General features: G+C 44.0%; 1 protein-coding gene across 13 annotated transcripts in view; it reads right to left on the reverse strand.

The window, feature by feature from the left end:
* Positions 1-386: 386 nt before the first annotated feature.
* DOCK7 (dedicator of cytokinesis 7) overlaps positions 387-26,104 on the reverse strand; it is a 110,674-nt gene continuing 84,956 nt past the window's right edge. For 4 of the 13 annotated variants that reach the window (XM_052802634.1, XM_052802631.1, XM_052802629.1 and 1 more), the window contains 19 exons: positions 25,861-25,996; positions 24,566-24,662; positions 24,102-24,119; positions 22,061-22,157; positions 21,012-21,146; positions 20,164-20,316; positions 18,819-18,977; positions 18,444-18,544; positions 17,306-17,498; positions 16,586-16,729; positions 15,473-15,604; positions 14,434-14,448; positions 8,919-9,044; positions 7,442-7,531; positions 6,487-6,723; positions 5,414-5,557; positions 4,422-4,528; positions 3,199-3,366; positions 387-1,592 (listed from right to left, as the gene is read on the reverse strand). In XM_052802634.1, coding sequence (XP_052658594.1) covers positions 1,550-1,592; positions 3,199-3,366; positions 4,422-4,528; positions 5,414-5,557; positions 6,487-6,723; positions 7,442-7,531; positions 8,919-9,044; positions 14,434-14,448; positions 15,473-15,604; positions 16,586-16,729; positions 17,306-17,498; positions 18,444-18,544; positions 18,819-18,977; positions 20,164-20,316; positions 21,012-21,146; positions 22,061-22,157; positions 24,102-24,119; positions 24,566-24,662; positions 25,861-25,996 — 2,295 coding nt within the window. In that variant the 3' untranslated portion in view covers positions 387-1,549. Of the gene's footprint in view, positions 1,593-3,198; positions 3,367-4,421; positions 4,529-5,413; positions 5,558-6,486; positions 6,724-7,441; positions 7,532-8,918; positions 9,054-14,433; positions 14,449-15,472; positions 15,605-16,585; positions 16,730-17,305; positions 17,499-18,443; positions 18,545-18,818; positions 18,978-20,163; positions 20,317-21,011; positions 21,147-22,060; positions 22,158-24,101; positions 24,120-24,565; positions 24,663-25,860; positions 25,997-26,104 lie in introns of all 13 variants that reach the window. The other 9 variants (XM_052802636.1, XM_052802632.1, XM_052802635.1 and 6 more) reach the window with 4 other exon arrangements.

Here is a 26,104-nt window from a genome sequence, read left to right on the forward strand (position 1 = left end):
CCAGCACGCTGACAGGCAGCCACTAATAACTTGAAATAAGCATCAAGAATAAAAGTGACCCTTCCCGCCCTAAACCCTCCCTGCTGATGCGGAAGGGTGGGCGCTTGCTGCAGCTACAAGTGCTAAAACAGAAGGGGGTGAACCCCAAAGAAACACACACCCCCCAGCACCTTCTAACATACAGGAATGTGTACGTTAGAATTGAAGGTAAAAACTATTTAGGTTTCACAAGTCAAATACTCACAAAGTGGAAGCGACTATGTATAATTGTTTGCTGTCCTCAAAGCTTGTGTATAAACCCCATTTTTTTTCTTATATCTTTATATATATAAAAATGTACGTTTATCCAATTTGGGTTTATATATATATACATACACACATGTATGTATGTATATGTATGCATATTTAGGTATTTATAGAAAGAGAATAAGCTTGTGTTTAATCACATGCCACCTCTTCCAAGGGACCTTGTTCAATACAGAGAGGAAAAATATAAAGGACTAGATTTAGGAGTTGTGTACTCGGCTCCGATTCTGGTGTTTCCTTGAAGCGCTGTGCTAGCCACCAAAACTGCTGTAAAACAGATGTTTTTCTTTACATAAACAACAATGCAAAGAATGCTTTCTATGTAAGTTTTTAACTAAAACTGTGATACCATTTTCTGTTCTTTTTCCCCGTGAAATTAGTTTTTAAATTGAAAAAGGGACACAAAAAGCAGTCTAGTCGCATGTACACTGCTAAGCTGAATTGCACATTCAAAGTTATGAGGAGATTACTGTGCTGTTTGGGCTTCCTAGCTGGTGGAAATGACCACGTACACACAGAAGTCATGCTGAAACTCCACTGGTACTGAAGGAGGTAAAGTGGTAACAAGATGTGCCTTCATTCTTCTGATGGCTACAGATGGAATTATTTTTCTTTGCAGCAATTCATATTCAGAGTTACAAAGGAAAAAGGATAGGGATAATAAAAAAAACACCACTTGGTTAAGAAGTGTTACTGTAAGACTTACCTTTCTCTGAACCTTTTTCCCAAGGATGGCAAGCTCTGAAGTCCAATGCACAGGGAATTAAAGTGTAAACATTCACATATTTAATAGTACCATCAAAATAACCATCATCACTACATTAAAAACTTCAAAAATGCATTTGCTTATGGTCCTAATATAAATTAAATATATGAACTAAAAGTAAATAAATTTAACATTAGGTAATGCTATAAATAAAGGTAAATGCGTTTAGTGTACCTTTGAGTCATAAAAATGCCTTAAAAAACAGGTAAGTTTACAGCTTATCACCAATACTCTGGATACCACTGTCATGATTTTTTTTTTTTTTTCAAACATTGATAAGTAAGTCTACATTTGACAATTCAGAATGATTTTTGGCCACTGAACACTTTGATGGAGGAAGAGGTGTGTGGGATGTCCAGGATGAAGTCCAAGTTTTATTTCACAATAAAACTTCTTTGATTCCCAGCGCTGATAACAAGGCTCTTTCTTTTCAAAACCTTAATTTTAAGTGCTTTTTTATTTTGGTTTTTAACTCGTTTAGATATCCATTTTGCGAAGGCTCATCCTGCTGAAGGAGTCTCTGAGGGAGAGAAAATACAATGATGAGCTCATATTTTCCATGATGAAATAAGAAGCCTCATCAGATGAATGATTCTGTACTTGATTTCCAGTATTTTCTACAGCTGGCTACTACAAAAATTAAGTCCACTGACACTAACTCATTGCTTTTCAAATGAATTGGTTTTGGCTCTGTGTCTGGGATCATTCAACTGCCCAAGGTTTACTGACATGAAAGCTGACAGAAAGTTTAATTCATGTGTACGTAGAGAAGCAGCACAAACCATCTGCACTACTGAAATCTTATTTAAGCAAGTCTTTCAAATAAATCTCTAGTGGAATTTGCCTGGAATACCTGTATTAGACTCCCTGCACAGACTGAACTTCACAAGACTAGAAAATAATCGCCACGACAAAAGTGCTTGTGAGGTTCCCACTGGATGGGGAGGGAAGCACTGGTACTCCCACCATCCCCAGCCAGTGAAAACTGACTCCAGCAGAGAACAGCTAGCACACAGTACATGAATGATAATGAGGGCAGCCACCTTTCTGCAGTATTCAGCAGACAGAAAAAGACATCAAATTCAGCTACAGAAACATCGCTAAGCACTGCTGTGTGAGCTGGGAACACTCATTTCCTTCTTCATCCAGCACTAAGTCTTGCTCTTTTTATAACGTCGTTTTGCCAAGCTTCTCTTTTCACATTTTTTATGTTCCCTATCGCTCTTTACCTCTGAACAACACCTGCATGAGGAGAGGTTCAAAACCAGGGCTGTATTCTCCTAAACCAATGGCATGGACATGAGCTGCAGTCCACATTCACACCAATCTCCTAAAGGGTCTGTCGTTAAAAGCACCGTCACCGTCCCGCTCGGTGCTAACAAAGCGCCTTCCAGAAAAAAACTCCACACCACTCGCTGGTGTGAGACCACGATGCCAGGGCAGTGCAGTCTTGCTGGATTGCATTAGCCTACTTTGCTGACAAGGGACACAAAAGGAGTTGTCAAGCCAAAGATTACGTGGAGGGTACCTGCTGGGAAACACTTCTGCCCCTATTCTGGGAGCCAGAGCCTTGTTAGAAATTTGATGTACCCGAAGTCAACCTGCTCAGCCACAGCTGGTGCCAGGGGATTGCAGTGCTATGGGCTCTGACCTGCTTCATACATTCCCAGCGGGGTTTTTATGTTCAGTCTCATTGCAGACGAACAGAAAGCCCGGACTCCAGCTTACCGGTCTTCCAGCATGGAAGACACTTAACTATTTTTCCAGCCTGCCTGTCCCTGGAGCTCCTCATCCCAGTTTCACTGGGAACAAACAAGTGTCAAAGGCCTGCCACACTGAGGGTGGTTTTGAATCTAAAAAGAATGGGATGCAGGATGAAAAAAAAAAAAAGTTGTCATAGATTAGGAACAAAAGGAACCATTGCAAACACCACCTACCATAACTGCTGGGAAGGGGATGTGCTCTGATGTCAGGACAGAAGGGGAAAGGGATGGACTCAGACTCAGCCAAAAGAGCCATAATTGAAAACAAATAGACATCCCAGGTTCACCAGGAAGATCAGACACCCCAGCCCCCAGTTTTACACCCTCTTTATCTCTGCTGAAAGAGTAAAATCAAATATCCACCTGTGGCAAGTGACTGGCAGCACTGCCTTATACAACTGTGGAATCTTTCTATTTATCAAGGGTTGGAGAGCTTCCTTTAACCGGTGATAATTCCTTTCAAGTTCTCGCTGATACTCCTTTTGGTCTGGACCGATCAGGCTCTTGTTCTTGCGCAGAGCATCTTCGCATCTAGAAAACAAAAGCCTGTGAAACTTGGGCATGTAAAAAAGGACCTGCTTGCTACAGACTTGTTAATCTAACAGTACAAAAAATTCATTCTGTTCCTCTGGGATGACACATAATATCCTTCTCTATCTTGTCTTTTGGGTAATAAAGACTCAGCTAAACAGCCTGGTGTCCATGGGGAAAGGAGAGGGTCTCATATTTCCAATTTCCATTTCACTTCCAGAGTGACAACTCCTTTTTTATTTTAATTTACTCTCCAGTTACATTTATCCTCTCTGAAGAGAAATGAAAAGCTGATCTCCACATAGCCACTTCCAGTCCAAGAGGATTTAAAGATGAATAGATCTACTGCTCTCCTCAGGAAAGATTAATAAATAGCAGACTGAGATGTTCATCAGGAACTCTTCTACTTGCAAAGATGTAATTTAAACAAAGAGTATGAAAAGAACTGTATCATCAATGCCATTTATTACATACGGGAAAACTATGCTGCCACTGGATCTATTTGCTTGGAACATTTTTATTTCAATTATATATATTTTTTTAATTCCTTAGCACTTGCAAAAGATGCTGGACTGAGACTGCAGTTTGCATTACTCAAGAGGAAAGCAGAGCAGGCAGCACATTTCTTGAGAATTCTGCCAGCATGCTTCCACTCTATTTGGAGAAATTCACTTAAGAGGGAAATTAAATCTCCTGGCCAATTCAGCAGTTTCTCCTGACCCTGCCAAGCTGTGAGTTCATTTGTGCCAGCGTGGCTAGTTGTGTTTTCTGAAACAGGAACACTTGTTGACAACTGAACTGTGATCGCTAATTCATTCCTGATAAACAGCAAAGCCGAATGACTTCAGCCCCTTAAGTCATGGACCAGCAGCACCAGAGAAACAGGGAACCAACTGGGCAGCTGAGGAATACAGCTGCATATGGAAACTGGACAGATGGAGTTACAACATGAATACTCCTCTCTCCCAATACCCCCTGTGTTACTGTACATGTTCCTGTCTGGTGTGGTAGTAATAACTGCATCTGGCAGGCAGTTTGAAGACAATACTCCATACCTTTTTGTGAAGTCTTTGAAACAGAGCCGTAGTTTGTTATGGTGTCTGAAGAGCTTTGGATCATTGGGTATTTCAGACAAGAAAACTTGTGCAACTTCTAACGGTCCCTTTAGGAGCAGAAGAGAAAAAGTAAGTTTCTTCAAACCATCTGTCACATCCAATCACTGGAGAAACTTCTTGCATGTAGAAACATTCACAAAATGCAACATTTCTTTACAGAATGCATCTTGAAAAATTGCAGCTGGTAAATCTGGCATAAATCATCAAACATCATCACAACTGAATCTCTTTAAGGCTTTTTTTTGTTTGTTTTAAATAAAACTCTGCTTTTGGAAAACAGTGTGAGAAAACGCAGAGAGCCTATACTTGTTTTCTCTTATAAGGCCTCTTGACAAAGTTTGCTCAGCTCACAACTAAGACAAAGTTTAAACAATGCAGATGGAACCATGGAAGTGTTTGCCAGCACTGCAAACTCAACGCAGAACTTGAAACTCCAGCTGATTTTTTTCCAGCTTGTGCATTAGTGGAGCTTTACTCATACTCCCTCAGTTTTTCCTCAATTTTTCTCCATTCACTAGTTTTGCTTTCCATTTTGCTCAAAAACCACAACAGGACACAATCCTACTTCCACCCACCAAAGCCTGGCTAACCAAAGGGAAAGTAATAAAACTTTTTTTTTTTTTTTTTTTAAAGGGGAGAAGTAGAAGCAAGCAGAAACAACTGTGAATGCCAGGAAGGAGCACGTAACTGAGGGAGGGCTGTCTCCTCTCAGCCACTTTCCAGATCTAACCACATTTTCAGCACTCTTACTCAAATGGCAAAGTCACTGAGAGCGGATGGTCTAGACCTACCAGTAACCTTAAACACACCCCATAGACTGAATGGGGAAAAAAAATCCAACATAATTTAGAAATAAGGCCCAATGCTGAGCATCCACTGCACTGAGTGATATGTACTAGCCCAGTGTCTCCAGCTCAGACAGCGATCCTCACCTGATTTACTGTGGTACCTACTGATCCTTGCAGCACCATCTGCAGCATCTTTGGGTCCGCAGGGTCTTGGTGGGTTGCAAAAGCCAATTCTTGTGTTTTCTTCTGCATGTCCTCTATGGCAACTTCAATGGGTGTCAAAATGATCTAGGCAACAATAGAGTACGCTTGTTATGGCTGAGACTGCCAACCACACACAGGCTTTCAGAAACACACAGGTCACTTTGGGGTGGCACACTGAAGCGGTAGAGGACACCAATAGGACTGACAGTCAGGACAGAAGCACTTCAGAAATGCATCGTCTCAGTCTTGGTTTAGGAACATCAAGAAAAAGTTTGGTTTTTAAATGTGTTTTTACATCTGGGTACTCAAGAGCTTTCTAGGATTGCTTCTGAGCGGGCAGACTCGTGTCCCTTTGCGGTCACTGCAACCAGCTGCCCAGGGTTACAGCTCTATGTCAGTGCCTAAGCATTTTTCATTGTGTCCCAGCGATCACATCAGTTCCTACCTAACCTTGAAAAATAAGCTATGGGACAAATCTCTCTATAAAGCCTCAGGATCCCACTGGCCTAGGGCCATTGAGGCCATGCAAGTGAGCTGCAACACAGAGCAAAGGACACGCTGTTCAAGCAGAATGGAAGGGAGCAACCTGCATTACTACAAAGCTCACTGAGGGCCCCTGCATATATCAGCTGCTGTGATCGGGACACACTGGTGAAAGAGGTGGCAGGACATACTGCATTACTAAATCGGTCTGGTTTTAGTTTAGGTTGAATAGGAACAGGGAAAAGTTCAGAGGCATTCTTAAACTCAAAACGAAGGAGTCATTGCAGTGAACAACCAGAGCAGCTCACGACGGCACTGTCTGCTCTCGCTCTCTGCCGAATTCATGCATCTTTAACGGAGAGGGGAAAGCTAGGCTGGTGATGGCCAGGAAGGTGCATCTGTGTTAATCTGACGGCGTGAAGGGACATGGCCATGGTATTAAACTACACATACAAGAGTAGATCATGCACGAGTTTCAGCAGCATCCACTTCCCTTAGTCTCAGGAAGGCCCTGACAGCACAGCCCTCACCTCCTCTTTGTGAATGACGTTTATCCTGGTTTTAATGTAAGGGAAGGCGTGGGACGTCGTCAGGATCGTTTTGCGCTTGAACTGCTCATGCAACTCCCCGTGAGCTCGGCCATCCAGCGTGAAGGGCGTGCAGTACATGAAACGCCGCAAGTTGTAGTTTTTGTCGAAGTAAGTTATCCTGTCCTTCATCTCGTATGTGTCAAAGTACGGCTCCACGTAGGTTATCTGAATGTAGGCCTGCAGGAAGGAACCCAGGTGGGCACAGTGAGGTACGGGTCCAGAGGAGAAGAGCCGACTCCTGCGCCCTGCTTTTTAGCAGTGCAATAACTCGGCTTGCTCTCTTTCCTCTTGAAGCCACCTCTGGAAGAACTAGGACTCATTTTTGCCTTTACTCAGAAAAATCACACTCGCATGGACAGGGACCAGGGGTGCTGGTAGCTGCTCAGCAGTTTCTGGACTGGGTAAAATACAGCTCACTGCCCCTCTCCTCTCATGCTCTTCACACGAAGCATCTCCTTCCTTTCCTTGCAGATAATGCCCTGCCCTAAGCCACAGTCCTGTTTCCTAGGCACGCTCCTGTTATTTTTGCTACGCTTAAAGGACATGGCACAAGAGTGACAAAATGCTGCAGCTGCACAAAAGCCAGTGAATACCAAACTCCCTTCCTTCCTTGCACTCAGCGGAGACTACACAGAAAGGCAAATGCAGCCTGGGCCTCTGCTGTCCTTTCGTCTCCTCCCTTCCCACCAACCACTACAAGGGCAGGGAATGAAATGGCTAATTCTGCGTTCCTTTGCTGGGATGGTTTTCCCCAGCTCTCATCCCAAGCAGTCACAAGACACTCTGTTCGTGGATTTCACTGCCTACTTGGCAAAATTCAGGGCAGGATTTGTCCCATTACGTGTGCATACATTCAGGGTCTGTTCTACTTCTAAACCTGTACTTGGGTTCTTACCTTGTTAGGATCTAGTTTACATTTGTCCACAGGGTTTGAGTCCTTAATCACTTCAAGCACATCTTCACCAAACCGTTCTCCGTAAAATCCCTACAATCAAGAGCAAATGCGTTGAAAGAAAACGTCAAATGCAGCCATGAGAGATGGGGGTTGGAAAGACAAAGGCATATTCAGGGGAGGCGAAGCTCCACATGCCTTCAACAGTAGCTGTGCCGGAGCTGAATGTGATCTGCTGAACCTAGGAGAATTAAATCAGTCGCATTCCAGGGGCAACAGGAAAAAACAAGCCTAACACCCTGGAAGGCAGGAGAACTCGGGAGCCTTCCAACTGCACGCACACGCGCTGCGTGGTTCTGAACAAGCCATTTGAGCTCGCTGTGTGTCTGTGAGCTCAACTGAAAACTGGGGTCAATACGAGATCTGCCTGGAAATCAGGTGCCGCATCAGAGCACGGCTTTGCTGGGCTGGGTGAACGGCCAGGTTCTGAACTCAGTTTCATGCGCTTAAACCTCAAACAACGCTGCTGCTTCCAGCGCAACGTGACAGCAGCTAAATTGTTGTGAGCAACAACGTGACATCAGAGCTGTTCTAGCAAACAAAATAGGGCCAGGTCTGCCCTCTGGGCCCTACGAACAAGTAGCGTGGCACGGCCCAGACCCATGCTGCTGAACACTCTTCCTCTGCCGCTGGGGATGGCCTCATACGTGCACAGATGAGAACAGTCTCTGACCCATGCTGTTCCCCAGACTGTGTTAAGACATTGTGTAGACACAGGTTAGTTGGCACAAAACCAGGCCAGGCTAACCGTTACACAGTACGGATGATCACTGGGTGGTACCTGGAGCTGCACCCAAGCGCCAGTTAGATGAATCAAGAGTTGCCTTTGCTTGTTCACAGCTGAAACAAACTTCAGACCTGTGATGTCCCACCTCAGGGGCTCTGAAATTCAGCCACCTTAGAGGGTTCAATCTCTAGGAGTAGAGGAACATGATGTGAAGGCAACAAAATGACAGCAAAATGCAAAACTGTCTGAAAGTCAGATCCTGGAACACATCTCAACCTTTTTTCAAGCCCAGGTCATCATATTCCTACCAGGCGGCTGAAGAGAAATGCAAACACAGGATGATGCGCTACAAATTCTCGAATGATCTTGCTGCAAGATCAGGGAGAACCTGTGGGACTCCTCTCCCTCCATTCCTCCCACCTCCTGCAGCGGTGGCACCAGCAAGAGGACAGGAGACGTCAGGCCCAGCTCTGGGTCACTGCATGGGGCTCCGCAAACTGTTTTGCCAAGTGACTTGTTTCTCTAAGCTCAGCCTTGCGTCAGTCTCCAAGAGGCACAGCGCTGGTTTTGCCCAACGATTTTAATTTCCGCCACTTCCTGTAATTTGGTAACGCAGCTCTCAAATAACTGATGCAATAATAGTTAAAACTGCAACTCACAGACAGAATTTGAGGTCAGCCACAATCATCTCACCTCGAGCCTATGGGAAATTTCAGCTAACTTTGTTATCGCGGGTTCCTTGTAAACAAACTCTTGCTCATCCAGGTCTCCAAATTTAGTTCCATAAAAACCAACCCGGAAGTAGGTGCCAAACATCCTCTTTCCATCCTAGGTTTGGAGAAACAAAAGGTTATTTCAGTGTGGAGACATGCATACCCCCCGAGCACGGCTGCAGGCAGACTCCTGAATTTATGCAAAATAAAAAAGAAATTAAGAAACAAGGAAAAAAATAGAAAGAAAGAAGGGAAAGAAAAAACACACCTGGAACTCAGCATGAATGCGTTTAGCAGCAAACACCGCAATGAAATTATAAACTAACATGGAATTATATGGATCAGTTACGACCATTAGCCCAACCCTGCAATGACTTTTCCCACCCCAGCAGGAGTCTGGGGGTGTTGGATGTCTCTGAGGAACAGCCAAAGGCAAGTCCCTTCATTTGGGTAATTATTTCAGGCTTTCCAAATCCTGTGCAGACACCCCTTAGCCTGGTCCGTAGCCTGTAGGGACAGGCGCAGGGAAGTCCAGTTGCCGACAGCCTGCAGCACGCAGGGAGGACATTGCACACAGACACCCCTGAAAATTACCCACACCGGAGCCCCCGTAATCCACTCTCAAGTAATTGCAGGATTGGGCCGAAGTCATTGTCTGGTTCACTCACACACACACGCAGGTGCTTTTTAAATAGCATGTCAACTGGAAGGTGTTACGTTCTCTTCTAGTAACTAATGTCTAGTAAAGAGGGCCAAAGTCACTCCTGGTGAAAGCAGATGCAATCCACTATATCATGTACCTGCTTCCATTTGAGCCAGTGGTGAATTTGGCCCAGAAATGCAACAAAAGTAGAGAAACAAGAAAGATTTTTGCTGGAAAAGTAACGAAGAAAATCTGATTGAGAGAGAGAAGAAAAACACTTTAAAAATAAATCAGACCTTTGATTTTTGTTAAAAAAACCTCACACTGCATGCACAAACCAGAATGCCTTTCAGCAAGAAACTCTAAAATGTTCACCTTTACTCTCGTGAGAAAGTGTGATGTAGTATATAATGCTCAATGTTTCTGAATCTGGGCTAGTGTTTGGTTTCAAACAGCACTTACAGATGTCCTGGCTGGCGTGTATGATTTTTTTTTTTTTTTTTAGTATTTTGCTATGGCAAAACTGATCTCTTGTGGTGATGGTGAACATGATCTATGGAAGGCAAAGAGGATAAATAAGCCAAACTAAAATAAATAAGAAAAAAACCCTCAGGCAAACTCCAGAGATTGGAAAAAGCACTGTCACAGCAAGCCACCGCCTTCTCGTGGCCTGGAGGAAACTCTGGGCTGTCATGCTGGAGCTGCCCAGGCACGGCTTGGCTCCTCTTGCCTGAGGCACAGCCAGGAGGACGACGTTGCTTTTTTGGGGTGAGGGCTGCTGCTCGCCCCAAGTACCTTCAGTGGGGCAAAGCTCACCGATGCCCAGCTCTGAAGTGGAAGTGAAGCCTGAAGCGACCAGAGCCAGCAGCAGCCTTGCTTAATACGTGCAGGCCACATCTTGGCTTTACTATGGGACATCGCCAGATGCAAATTCATCGGCTCTGCTCTGGCAAGAGTATGGACATATGCTCCAACTTACGAAAACAAGGAGTCGCACTGAGAGTTGCTCATATGCTTAATGTGGGGCAGGCGGCTCCTTGGATCCCTGCTCTAGCCCGTCCCTCGGAGCATCCCTCCTCCGGAGAGGGACTTTTATCCAGCTCCACCTGCCAGCGTAGACTACAGGGTTTTGTCACACCACAGCCATCCCCAGAAGCACCTCCCAGTGTGCGACCCCCAGCTGCAAAGCTATTCGGTTTTATTGGAAGTACCATCTGGCAACATCTGGTTGCTATTTCCCTGGACTCCCTGTCTTTCTTCAGTGCCCGTCCCTCTGGACCCATACAGGAATGAGCAGCCTACTGAACCCTTAATTTACTCATCGCTGCCTTCTCAAAGCCGCAGTTTTGGACAATATTACCCATCCTAAAATCCCTCAATGCCCAGCATTTCCAGCTTCCTGTGCTGTTTTTTTCAATTCAAGGTAGCAAGAAGTCTCCCTAACAGGAACTGCCATACGAAACAGCTCCCCAAACCTTACACGGGGCCTGGGCACGCTCCACGTGGAAGCTGGTGGGATCCTGCCCCAACCCACGGACACGGGGCCGGCCCCAGCGATGGAGGGGACACTGCTGCTCTTCTAATTCATGTGCTTTTTCCTACCTACTCGGCGAGTGACTTTCACAGTATGAAGCATTTGCAGAACCTGGTTCCTACAAGGTGAGTATCTGCCATGTGGACATCTGCCCAGACAGCTATTCGTTACAGGCAGCGTTCATTTATGTTGCTGTAAAAATAACGAGGGAGGAGGAAAATGCTGTCTGTTGATCAGCATAAATTAACAAGGAGTTCTGGTGGCATTTACTAAACGCCTAAAATAAGAGTAATGGGGCATTGGGAAGTCCCAGGAGTGGTAGCAGCAGGGAAGCCCGGTGAGATTCAGTGCCCCCGTGTGAAGGCAGCTCCCAACTTATGCACTCCTTTCATCGTCATGAAGACCAGCTGCACTGGCTTTTCCTGATAAATCCAGTCGCTGGAACTCAGTTATCATAAGGATCCCAGGGAGAAGAGCTGGCAGCGAGGAGCACTGGTTAGCCCATCATGCGGCAGAAATATCTCCCCACAAAGCCCTGGATCCATCAGCCATGAAATATACGTGACACATACTGGGGGATCTGTACCTGGGAGCAAAGGGATGGAAACAAACTTCTTCTGGAGAGCAAACGCCTACGGGCCATTCCATACCTCACACACACATTCAGTAGCTGCCAGTCCCCCGAGATTAGGAGAGCTCAGTTTCATGCCTGGCATTAAGAATATGGGATGGCTCTGTACCAGGATCTTTGAAATTTAGCCAATACCAAAGTCTATCTAATCATAGTACCGAAAACAAACCAAATAACTTAAAAATACTCCATGGTCTTGTTTCTGAAAAGAGCTAAAAATGCAGATATGAGGGAGAAATTATTAAAAGCATTTTATCTCCTATTATTTTATGAAAAATAATAGGTCTTTGGGAGGAGAAGAGAATGAAGGTGAACACTGAATAGCCATTACAGAACTGGCAGAGCAGATAACAGCCACCATGATTTATGAAGGTTCATGATTTGTTATTATGCATGGTAAATACCTTTCAAAATTGCTGGGAATAAAGTTTTAGAGTTATCTCTTGCACGCACACAAAAAGCTTTGCCAACAAGATTTGAAAAAAAATCAGACACAAGAGTGATCATCTGCTTTCTTCACTAAGACCAACACAGCAGCAGCTGCCTGAAGACAGAGTCAGCCTGAGGTATGTAGGAATAAAACTAACTCCTTCAATACACACTGTGCAGAATGCAAAATCCAATCATCTTTACCAAACTGAGCACTGTTATTTTCTTGCTCAATTTTAAACCAAGGTCCTTTGCAGTGTTGCCAACTATTACAAGTCTTCCAATATTGATTTTTTGAGAGTACCAGCTCCTGGAGTCCTGCTATTCGATGGCAACCACACCCTGCATACTCTCAAAAATGCTTTAAAAAGCATTTTTGAGCTCTCATGGCATAGCATGAAAAGATTTTCCCTAACAACTTTCCTAACTGGAAAGTAAACAAAAAGAATTAATTCAACATTTATTCAATGAACAAACACACAAGCAGAAAAACCCACCACTTGGTATGTTTAAGCAGATCTCAGAAATGCATTGGTGCCAGATTCAGGCTACTTCAGCGCTTGTAGTTGGCAATACTACTTTCCTTGTGACATGGGGGGGCGGGTCCCGCTGTTGGCATAGCTCTTTGGCAAAATGAAATTGGGGTTTCCACAGTGTAAAATAAAAAAACAAAAAGGGGGGGGGGGGGGAAGAGAGAGGGGGGAAAAAAAAAATTCCACAAGTAGGAACTTACCACAACAGACAATAGTAAGAGTGGGGAGGAGGGTCAGCAACCAGGGCGATAGAGGAGAAAACAGAAAGTATTTAATTAGGGAAATTCCAAAAAACAAACAAGCAGCAAATTGGCAGCAAATAAACTTTAAAATAAAAAAGGGTGAGCATCAATTAAAGTATTTAAAATAAGGAAAAAGGGCAAAACATGCAACAAATCTGAAAGCTACAAAGCACAAAGATCAGAAAAAGTGTGGCAATGAAGGAGCACAATGACAGACGAGAACTGAAACCATGGGCGTCTTTTACCATGCAGTAAAACATGACTGAGTGATGTTAGAATCATAACCAATGACAGGATTTTCTTCAGGGGTCGATTTAGGGGCAGACTAATCAAAATAGATGCTCACAGGCCTTCACATTTGTTGGCTATTGAACACATATCATTTACACCCCTACCACATGTACTCCGGATTGCTGTGCTGCCCTCCTCTGCTGGGACTTTTCACAGGAACAAGTAAACGATTTACAGGGCCAGCCCTTAAGTGTCAGTGTTTACTTTTAAGCTACTGAATTTCATTTCTTGCTAGGCTGGAATTAAAACTGATGTTCAGACACCAGCAGCCCAAATTATTTATGTCACACAATGCCAAAGAAATTCGGTCTTGGCCCCAGTTCAAGTGTGGGCTTCAATGCTCTCCTGTGGTGGAAACCTGGAGTGAGATGGCCCATACTGAGTTGCCTGACTCACAAAAAAAGCAGAGATAAACTGGACAGCTGAAGTCTAAGCAAATAATGTAACATCATATTTACAAAACATTTAAAATGTCTTCTGAGACTTCTCCACGCTTGTGTACCCACTGTGTTGACTGGACTAGGGCCTGAGTTATCAAACTCGCTGTGCTGTGTGCGACTGCAGATGAAGCTGACTGCTTTGTCTATTTTTAATCCAAATGTGTGGTTCTCACAGTGTATGTTGTAGAAATGTGCGCAAACAGCCTCTACAAAAATGAAAGCAGCAAAACTGACTCCAGTTAACACGACCAAGCTATTTTACTGCCAGATAAACAGCTACATAACATATTGATTGTTCTTAAACGAACAGAACGAAGCAGCCTATTCTCTGAGATATGGTCTGCACATGCAGTAAACCAGTTTTGTGTTTCAGTACCTCTGAGCATTATTGCTTAAATCGACCCCTGTGGGTGGGGTGAAAATATGGTATGAAGGGATGATATTCTGTGTCAATGCTGATGAAAAGAAATATAAACAAATTATAAAAACAAACTAGTGATGATACAGTGGCTCATTCACCAAAGAACCTCATTAGTGGAACACATCAGCATCCATGCACTACCTACAGCTTCTTATGAAGAATTTCCTACTACAACCACAATCGGTTTATTGGTATTTCTTTGGTTAATGAATTGTTTTAACAGCAGACAGCAACAGAAATACCCACAACTAGCACATGTGGGCAAGCGTTGGCGTGAGTCATCTGAAAAAATCTATTAGTGTTCTTTACTAACTAAAATGGAGTTACCTACCTCCCAGCCAGTACTCTGTGTAATAAAAAGTAAAAAGCGCATGTCACAGAAACCAAAAAAAAGTTTCAAAGGCCAAAACATGACCATCAATGTAAGGTATCATAAACCTGAAATGGTTTCAATGATTATAAGTCATCATGCATCCAAAATGGCCTTCTCTGGCCCAGAAGGACACTCAATGATTGTCCTCTATCAGTTCATTTAACCTCAGGAATCTGGCAATGCCAGAACACAGAGAAAACCACCAGACCCTCAGCTGGATCCTATGAAATCCATGTACTAATCAACATCTACTGAGGAGCTGATGGCAGCATAAGGGTAACTGCACCAACAGACAAACAACACACCCAGCAGCCCATGACCAGAAAGCTGATCGGGGTGGGGGGATCGGAGCAGCACTGGCATGTACTGGAGGAGGGTCTGCCGGGTCCTTGCCTGCCCTGACAGAAAGGCACGCACCCAGCAGGCCTCTCCTAGAAGATAACACGTGCTTCTTGAGAGTTGCCAAGTGCGCTTGTCTCCTGCTTAGCTGAGGTCTGTAGAGCTTTGTGAGGGTCGGTAACTTCTGATGTCTCTCATCAAATACTCAGCACCTAAGCTGGTGGGTTTTGCACCATCTAAGCTTCAAAAGGTTCTATCAATAATTTATCCACCATATGAGCAGACAAATAAAACCCCAACATTTCTGAATGTTACCTACCGGGCTAAAGGCAAGATACAGTGGTTTTTCCCAGCATGCAAAACACAGTTTAAAATAACATTTGAAAGGATAAACTGCCAGATGATTGGAATTTTTAACTCTTGGATATTTCTGAAGTTACAGTGAAACTTGGTATGTGATGTTCTCTCATGTTTCTCATGTTAAATGTCCAGAGAGAAAAAAATCCTGTTAGTGATCCTTGCATTTACTGTTGGTCACCATTTGACAAGTCTCATGTAATCTGATTAGAATAGTTTTTCCTCAATAGGTAGTTTTTATTTGCTGAGCATTTGAAGTTTCTTCACAATTCACATTGCAGCTGAAAATTCAAATCATTACCTGGTGAACAATCTTGCTGAATGCTTCTTGGAGTTTACCATGAATAGTAGATAGCTTCTTGGCATCTCTATTAGCTTCATGAATAGGAATAAGGACTTTGTAAACCTCATTAACTGCTTCATACATGCCAGCCTACAAAAATAAGGTCCATCAGATTGCTCCATCAATTCAACAGTAAGAATAATACATACTCTCAGCATTTAAATTACAAAACTGCAAAATGAAAGGGTGGCTTATATACCACTGTGATGTAATCAGCATCTTTTCTTAACATATACCCATACATGAATGGAATAAAATCCTCAGTTACCCTTGAAATCAAGAGCCTAATGCATTACACATTGCTACTAGAAATAAGATTATTAACAGAATCAAAACTAGGATATTTTGGATGGATATATGCACAAGAGCACAACAAGCTAAATCGGATCCTAACCAAATCTATGGGAATTAAATATGGAAGCTTAAGTGCACAGTACAGCTCATTCTATTTAGCACATCTTCAACCTAAGCAACTTCTGCATCCACTTTTGGCACTCCATGAGATGGGCTTTGCGAAGTTTCCTTAGGATGTCTCTAATGGAGGGCATCCAGCCCACCGCAGGCAGTGACACTGCATGGCATGGCTCAGCCAGCCCACAGCAGGGGTTCTAGGTCTTTGCCCTGGAGTTATTGCTGCTTGTACTTAAACGCACTGAATGATATTTCATGTTGTGTTGTGGGAAATAATTCACTTGCTTTCCTCGGTTTCTGATGGATACACTACTACCAGCTCATTAACACTACTCACACAAAGCTCTCGGCCCACTCTTTTTGAAGAGGAGGAAAAACATTACGGCCTTTCTTTGCTAATGTGAACTCCCAAATGTGCAGTGTTGAAGTGAAAGACGCTGGAAACACACAAAAGCCTCTTGGTCCCAGGTCCCGTTCTTTGCACAGTTTACTCCAGAGGGCAAACAGGGCTGTCTTGAACAACTAAAACTCCAAATGCTCCATGCAAATTAAGTTGGTATAATAGAATTATACAGGCTAATAGAGAAAACATTTTCCTTCATATCGCCCAGCAGTGTAAGATTGCTGAAGAAAATAGGTAAAGAAATTAAAGTCTTCTACCATGGAGAAAGATGCTGCAGCCTGTTCCAGCAATCCCACCAGACCAGCTTCTGTGAAATACTTTCCAGAACAGATACCTTCTTCATCTGGTGACACAACATCATCAGAAACTGCTGACTCTTCCAAAACATTGGAAGATATGTTCTAAGGAGATATAATGTAGATAAAATATTTTTACTCAATTTAAACAACATTCAACACTTGCAATACTTTGAAAGCCAGCTGATTTTCAGTCAAATCCTAAAATTTTAAAGAGGCAGCTTTCACGTGCATTTTATTTAATTTCCTTCTGAACAAGCATGGTACTTCAGCACATGCTTAAGCTAACTGGACTCGATACCTAGACATTCAAAGCAAAGTATGTGCTTGTTTGCTCTGCTCATTATTGTCCTGCTTAACCTTACTAGTCACAGGAACCACTTTCATCAGCTGCACCCACTACACGCTGGCTAGATCAAAGAGGTTAAAACCCCATGACTTAAATGGAGAAATGAGAAGAACTGGATTCATTCAGACCACAGATGTAAAGACTTAGGGGAACCAAGACAGTCTTCAAGCATAGTACAAATTTTCAGAAGTTGATGTAATGCATTCTCCCCAAAACAAATTGAGTAAGTGCAGTACGAATATGTAGGCACAGTAGCACCTGGCACGTGGAGAGACTGTATCTCAGCAGCAGATGACAAACCCCAAAAGTACATGATGGAGGATAATTCCCACCTGAAATGTAACACACCCTACAGGGAGGTATTTTCGGTCTTCCAGCATGCTTAGATATTCAGCCACCAAGGCTGCAGAGTGGACCAGGCACTGGGCTGATTCAGCATGATTGCTCCTCTCAGAGTGCTTTCCAGCCATGTTCTGCAGCCACGTCAAACGCAGGTCAGGGGAATTCTGATAGCCCTTTGCAATCCTAATTGAAAAGAAAACGTCTGTGATTAGTATTTAGTTACTTCTACTTAAATAATAACCACCCTCAGTGCTAGGCTACCCAGAAATACATGAGATAAGAAGCTATATAGATGGAAAGTTACCCTATATTACTTTAGAAATTTCTGAGCCAGTTAGAGGCAGGCAAGCAACTGCAGCTACCCCCAATGGCACAATGCTTTTATGGATGACTGCTGAAGCTCTTGACCAAAGCTCCTATTTCACTTGGAGACTGGCAGTAAGCCAAAGGTGTGGGACAATCGGAGCAGACCTGCCTGGTCGCTTATGACAAAATCTCTGCCACCTTCTAAGAAGCCTTCAGGACCATTTGTGCAGACCCCACCATGCAATTTGGTAGTCGGGATCTTAACACGGCTCTGGTATATCTTTTGCATATGGAGACCATCATATGTACCATCACCAAAAAGCCTATTCTGCAAGCAGGTCCTGGAAGATCCTTAAGTTTTCCCTGATGTAAGCAGGGAGAGTTCTTTACTCAGGTGGAGGAGGAGATTGTTAGAGACTGCTGGGGAATGCAAACTACTTTTATCCAAGATAAGCTACATAAATGCCAAACAAAACCACATTCAAACACAACAGACAAGTACATATTGGTCCATGAGCACTGAGGCCTGGAACTGCTCCAAAAACAAGCTCTGTAAGGGCTCAAATGTGCAACACCTGAGTCCAAAACCAAACTGCAAGAAGCTGTGCTGTTTTGAGGTGAAACATGAATCATGGCAAGCAGTTTAAAACAGGATTAAGTTCAAAGTAAAATAACTGCTAATAAAAACAAGTAATCAAAGTTCACAGCAATACGATACCTCACGCCCTAAATACAGGAAGTGCAGCAGGTACTAAGTTGTTCAAACACCATGTGGAGCACTGACATCTACTGTCCTTACAGTGCAATGGTTATAAACTCTACCTGTACATCAGGTCAATCAGCATTTCTGGATCTTCCTGGTGCTCCTTCATTTTAACTGTGTCAGAGAGGATCATATGGAGGTTGAACACCAGATCCTGGACCTGTAAAAAATATACTGCTGTAATGAACGGGCAATGGGAATCGAGCTAACCACTGATATGTTAGGACCACAGTCGCTCTGAACCTTTGTGTGTTGGCACCTTGTTGTCAGAATTAATCAAGGACCTGGGTTTTATGTACTAAGGTGATTTAAAAAAAAAAAAAAAAAAATAGTACCTCCTTCAGGGAATGCATGCAAATTCCAGCTCTAGATGAAGGTTTAAGCACAGCCTGTTAATGAACTACACATTACTTCTCTTGTAGTATTTCTTTTACCTGATCAGGAAATGTTGTCTCCCTAAGTTCCAGATCTTCTTCAGCATATGTCAAAATAGTCTTCAGGGAACGTCGCAAAAATTCTTCATTGAAGTTCTGCGATGTCCCCACCAGGGATGAGAGAGACATGGTCACCTGCATTTTCACTCTGGCAAAGTTCTGCAAGAGATATTGTTACAGTATTTCAACAACCTGGAGATACTGCAACGGTCTGCTGCAACGTCAGCGCTCTGGTCATTGTACCCCCCTCCTGAAAGATACCCGATACAAAAAAGAAAACTCAAGTTTTGCAGAAAGGGCTGTCTCAGAGCAGTGATTACAATAAACCTCTGGTGCTGCTGAACTTCATAACCTGATGACAGCATTATTTAGTTCCAGGTAAAGATTCTCCTGCAGAAGTTTTAGTTTTTTCTTCTGCATGCTCTCCTCTCACGTACCCTGAAGAGGATGACGCTCAACTCCCTCCTGTGATACAGCTTTCATTCCAGACAGTTGCTTTTGGTTTGGTCTAGCCTAAAAACTGGAGTCACTGTTAACTCACTGCTATCAATCCACTAATAGTCCCTGGGCCCAGAACCAGTGGGTGCCTCCAGTTCTGCTACTCATGGGGGGGGGGACTGTAACCAAAACAGTGTAAACAAAGATGTCTGGAGGAGCACTTTGTGATACATAGCTACATGTATGCCTGCAAAATACCAGCTGGAAGTGCTAAGATGAGAATTTTCTTGACAATTTAAAGTGCACATGGGTGAGTCAAGCTAAGATGTAATTAGAGGTAAAGATCTGAATGAAAACAAAATCCCAGCATTGCTAACTCACCTCCCCTAACACAGCCCTTTCAGAAAGGGCACACATATTAGCTGTGACACAGAAAGGGCTGTGTGGCTATTTCTGCCCTCACCTAGAGGTGTGTGAAAACAAAGCAGAGGGGAGTTCCTCCAAACAGCCTCTCAAGTGCAAACTGCCCAATCTGAAGAGCAGGCAAACCTTCCAAACCGACAGGTTTGGAAGCTGGTGGACATTCCAGGCAGGGCTCTGCATCTCTCTACAAACCGACATGAGAGGCAGCTTGCCTGCAAAGATAATCTGGGCATACAGCTCAGACTCTGACACTGGAGACTGGACACTCCTGCTATGCACTGACCAGCACTGTGAGGTACTGCAAGATCAGGAGCTTAGCAAAATCATGCCACTGCTGCGTGCCTCTCTTCCCTTTGCATGTCATGCTCATTTCGATGATAAGCCCTCCAACAGCCTTTCTCCCACAGGAATACACAGAGCTCCATCCAGCAGTCCCCAACCAGTTTACATGTAATAACCTAATGAAGTGCAGCAGGATACTCACGTTCCCAATCTCAAAGTTTTGCCTCATCAGAAGGTAAAGAGAGGCACTCGCATGCGACCGTATCGTGCTGATACTGCTGCTACAGTGTCTCAGGAGCCGCAGGCACAGATCTGCACACTGCTCAGTCTCTTCTTCAAACAGCAGCTCAGGGAACTGGGAAAACAGCACATGAGAAAATTAGTGCTTGGACAGACAGGAACGAGCACTCAGACAAAAAACCAGGGCATTCCTCAGCAATGAGCATACACTGGCATTAGAGGAAGTCTGTTTTGTGGGGAATGATGCTAATTTGAATCACTTCACTTTTACAGTAAGGCAAAGAAGACTCACTGGCAGCACTGGAAGGCAACTCATTTTACCTACCCCCACAACTTGCTCCTACATCTACACCCTTAGACCGATTTACATCAGTTCCAAAAGCTCAGGCTTAAAACATTGAGTTTTTCCCAGTACACCTACAGAAACTGGGAAGTTGTATAAATTATGGGCCCGGTAAAACAAATCAATTTTAACTGAGGTTCATACAGCTTAAATTCCACCTGTGTTTTGTGCTCCCTACTTGCTAGGAGCCTCTGACCACCTGCCGCCAGCCAGCAGGAAAGCACACCACATTCAGGGTCTGTGAACTGTACCGTGGCATGCAGCCGTCAAACCCAAAGTGCATAAATACAGGTACTGATCGTGAAAACCAGTCAGGTTTTATCAGCCCCCAGACCACACTTCCTGCATATCAATACTGCACAAAATAGTAAATGCTTGGTGAAGTGACCCCAATGCAAAGGAAGAGAACAGTCCCATCCTCCATCAGCGTTGCTCAGAATATAGTATGACATCTGCAGAGAATTCACCTTTGAAACCAAAGCCCTCTGTGTGGCGAAGCAGTGTTGGAGATAAAGTGCACTTTGGTTGCAGGCCATGCTGTGCAGAAGCACTTTCAGCACCCCACCGAGGATACTCTCTTTGGACTCCGTCACAGAAACAGTCTGCAGTCAAAAGTAAACCAAGAGTTGCATGAGCAAAAATTAACCTCCTGTGTGTGTTTTCGTGCGTGTGTGAGAGAGAGAGAAAAGAGAGAGAGAGAACAACTCTGCTTTGGCATGGAGAAATTACCCACTTAGCTGGGCCTGCAAAACAGTCACATTACTGAATCAACCCTCAACCCCCAGGTACTGAAAACCTGACCCATGCGCTAATGCTGGTGGAAAGATGATGCTTTCTACCCACTGAGGCTCTGACTTTTGGGGACCTTGTTCTACTAGAGGGAAAGTCTGCAGCTGGCTTCTAGGTGCATTATTCAGGTGCAAGGTGCAACCCTTGGGATTCCTGGGTCTCTCTGTGGCTCAGAAGTGGATCTGGTAAGCCTGTTACCGCTTACTTCCAGTCCGTGCCCAGGTTTCATTTGTACAGAAAGCAGGGGACAAAACTGCCATGTGTCCTCGCTCATCCATGGGGAGTGAGGAAATAGCTGGGCTGTGCACACAAACCCCGGAGCCTGGAAGCCTTCCTGCACCGTGTAAAGTAAGTACAGATACAGGAGGCTGACCTGGAACTTAATGACTTGAGGCAGATTTGGAAAGAACTAGAGGAATTGGTTAGAAAATGTCAGGACTTGGAAATTTTTACAGTTCATTGCTGAGTTTTAGAACAACCACTTCTTATACTACAAAAAGGGAACAACTTTCAAAAAGACTGAAGGAAGCTACTACAGTGTAAAACCAGATTGTTACGGGCTGAGGATTAGGAGAGGTATTACCACCCTTCCCACTGCAGCAGGGGAGTTGAACAGTTCTGACAGCATTCAGGCAGTTAAGTGCAGCAGGAAGGTTTTGTTTAACAAACTGCTGCCTGGCCAGGTGGTCGTAATGGTATTACGTCTCTATTTTCTCATCATCCTTACCTGTACAACTATCTCTAGCGTATCCAAAATAATCAGATTGGCTTCCGTTGCAAGATTTCCATCGATAAGTGCCTCATGTTCTATCTCTGCCCTTGATCTAATCAGAGAAAAGAAAGCAATAAAATTACTTTCTGTTTAAGAAGTAGACCTACATATTTTCCAGTCAAAAATATGTTCTCACTAGCAGGAGACTCCCAGCTACAATTCGTATATTTACTACCGGACAACACTACAAGGATATTTCAACGCATCCATTAAGAGGACAGGAAGAAAGACTTGGTTTTTTACATATACAAACTTACACAGGATTTACGTTCATCATGCTAGGAGAGATCACACTACTTCCTGACACTTCGTTACTCTCCCAGGAGCACAACAACAGTTTAGAATCAAAGTCCAACTCAAAACCGGTTTAGTAGCATCGTTAGGCATGCAACAGCACAACCAGGAACAGAACATATAGGTTTATGTTATAGGCTATGGACACAAGGTGGTGCTACACGAGCTAGAATATCTGCACCGTTGATCCCGGCAGCTAGACTGGTTGTAGCACAGAGCTCGTACTGTGAGGGTGCAATCTTTGTCCCTTCAAGCGACATTACCTTACAGTTCTTGAAGGATATCTGCCTCTCCAAGAAAAACGACAAAATTTTGCTGTTATATGCCAGGCACTTACTTTCCTGGAAAGTCTTACAAAGTTCAAACACCTACTCACGCCGGTGGCCCCAGGAATCCAGCAGCAACCACCTCATTTCGCTGGCACGAGCTGCATTTGGCAAAGATCCAGTGGTATATTTAAAGAGCCCAGCTATGGCCTGCCCTACCACAGGTGCCATCTCCGACAGACTCATGCCAAGCCAAATCACAGCAGGAGTGTGACCCATGGGAACTGACAAAATCCAGGCAAAATACACAACAAAGTGGACGGCAGCTGACTCTGCTCTGGGACCTGTATTGCAGCAACCCTCCCCTGCCACGCTGCTTCCTCTGGGAGCTGGGTCATACACTCATTATCTACTCTTCAGGCTCCAGAATATGAAGGCTTGGGGCCTGGCCCTATATAAAAGAATACCATCTGCATAAAATAATACCACCTGCAATTAGCTGTGCACAATTCTCTGCGTGAAAAGTCTTGCTTGTTAGGTTTCGAAGGGCCAGACTCTACCTACGGACACAGGACACGCTTGTGGTGCCATAGGAGTGGAGTGTGATGGACCCAGGTCACAGTGAGCAAGTATGGGTTAAAAAGCAGGTTTGTAGAGTTATCCAAGCAGATTATTTTGTGGGGTGAGATACAATCCTTTGACCATCAAGGCATTCCACAGCTGTTTAACATGTACATGAGGTCCTTCTGGGAAGGAGAGGGCTCAGACCCAGTGCCGGCAGTGAACTGGTAAGTTCTTCAGGCCAAATTTTAATCTGGTGTAACTCCGTCCAGAGCTCTGGAGTTGTACAATGGTGGAATTTAAATCTACATTACTTCATTAACAGGTTGAAACACACTGGTCATTTGGCTTTCCCAATGCCTCAACAGGGCTGGACTCTTGGACAAAAAGCCACTACTTCACATAACAAGAGGTTACATTCTTGCGTTGGACAAAGCAAGTAGCAGCTGTGAAGATGTACTTTCTACTCCAGGAAGCATCAATGTCTTCAAGGGTAAAATTTGGCCTGATCTCCATCTGGGCTCTGAGGACCCCACTCCTCAGTTTCTTCAGAGCTTCACTTGGGCCGAGATTGCTTTCCTAGGATTAGGAACAATTCTTTTGCTGGGAGGATGCAGACTGCAGGTTGCAATTTGAGGAAACAGAAAACGTGCACAGCGAAGCTCAAACACAACTCCTGAGCCCTCTGGATTAAACCACACCAAAAGAGGGAATTTTAAAGGAAACAGGTCTAATAAGCAAAAAGAGCTCATTCCAATCAGTTGCACACACACACTGAAAACTTCTGCCAAGCATCACAAACAATGCTGTGATGATTGAGTCTGCAGATGTACAAAATGGCAATTTATAAGAACTGCACACCAATGCTACAGTACCTGGCTGGTTTGTGGCTTCTAAAAGCACAGCACATGTGGAAAAACAATCAAAGTGATGGATTAGGACAGGAAAGGAAAGCGAGCTTTGACAACTCCAGAATGCTCTTATGGAATAAAGGAAATATGACATGAGATATATATGCTATCTGTGAAAACTGTTAATGGATCTTCTCTCTAAATTACAGCTTAGTACAGGATTTTAAGAAGGTAATGGATTGTATCAGTCTCTTTAAATGTCACTTTAAAATCTAAGAAAACAAGAGACAGTGGAAAAGCAGAGTTAGATAGGGCAGCATTGGACTAAAAGCTATTTGCATACTGCCAGCCCTGTTCCAGCTGAGGGCCCAAACCTCCTTGGATGAGAGCTAAGTGGACTGCTGCCATTGACCTTCTATGGGGAGAGAGACCCTGCGTTCTCATAGGCACTGTCACATTGTTAATGTAGAAGGATAAGGCAGAGTTACTTGTCAAGCTTTTCTGTGTTTTGACGCCAGTGAGTCATATCCTTTCTCCATCTCAAATTCTCTTGACTTCCAAATGCGCTCCCAGAAGGACTTCTCTCTGCAGGATAATATCAAAACAATAGCAGTCATCTAATGCTAGGTTTTTTTCATGGGTAGCAACTCTAGATTTGTTCACAAGTGACAAGTGACAGCAAACTATGACTTCTTAGAGCCCAAGGCTGTGGCACTCACCCAAGATATCTACATGGCCCCTAACATTGTCACTGCTGAGTGGCACGAGAGGCAACTTCACTTTGCAGCGGTTTTGTATGCAAGAGAGCAATGAGCAACGCAGACCACTTTGTGCGCTGCCACACGCCAGCTCACTATACAGCTAACGGAGAGAGGCAGCTGAGATACTCAAATCAGGGAGGTAGCTATCGGGTCTGGTAAGAGAAGCACCTTCCTTGGGCTACATAAGGAGCCTGGGTGTGGCAATCCTCAGCGGTCTGATATTGCCGTCCTCAACTGGCACACAGTCGTGTTCTCAGGGTGGTGCTGAGACCCTCTTTCCTAGCTCACAGTCTTTTATTTCTTTATTCTCGCTGCTGGGAAGACAGGGGAATTTCAAGTAATAAAGGCAATCAGGCCAGATTAAGAAAAAAAAAAAATACGAAGGTCCCCATCTCTCTGAAGTGATTCATTAATTATGGCTCTAAAATACTTATTCAACTTAGCCTACAATTACTGGTTCGCATGTACCAGGACGCCTGTGGCAGAGCAGGAGACAAAAGCACAGCTCTGATTCTTGTCTTAACCCCTGGGCCATCCTTCCTCCCAAACAACATAAACAGCAAAAATCATCAGAAGGTGCTTGTTACCCCAACTACTGGCTATTTCAATCCTCATTGAGTTAGCAGAAATATCCAGGCATTTTCAGAGCTATCAAAGCAACATCAGGTGGTTTGTTTTCCACTCTGATCCTTGCACAGGACATACTAGAAGGTGGCTCTGAAAGATGCTACACTGGAAGAAGCTCAGGCAAGAACACCCCATAAATGAGATATGATCACATGTACACAAAAGCAATCAAGTAACAAATAAACTGCCTGTAGATGGAACTTAGGGAAAGTGTAGAGATTTTGCAGACCCAGTGAAGCATGCTGCAAACTGCAAACAGCTTTTTCTGGGGGCCTCTTTGTCTGAAGATCTTGATGGGTAGTATCCCACCCCACAGATGGGTGCAAGTTAATTGTTGTGGATGGGAGTAGCAGTTTTTGGAAAAAGGGAACAGCACAGAAGACTTCTTTACTTACCTAGCTGTCCTCTGCTTCTTCGGACCATTTCCTGCCTTGCCCCTATGCTTCCCAAAATAGCTTCTTCAAGTTTGGCTCTCATGTCTTTCGACTTCTTGAACGTCAGACTGTTCATTCTTTCAAATACTTTCTTGCCCTGCAAGTTTCAAATGAGACCATGAGGGAAGATTCTTTCAATCTGGGATATTTTCTAAGCATTAACAACTCAAAATATCTTTCCTGTCTAAAGACATACAGCAAGAAA

The sequence above is a fragment of the Harpia harpyja genome, chromosome 11, assembly GCF_026419915.1.
Source record: "Harpia harpyja isolate bHarHar1 chromosome 11, bHarHar1 primary haplotype, whole genome shotgun sequence".
NCBI lineage: Eukaryota > Metazoa > Chordata > Aves > Accipitriformes > Accipitridae > Harpia > Harpia harpyja.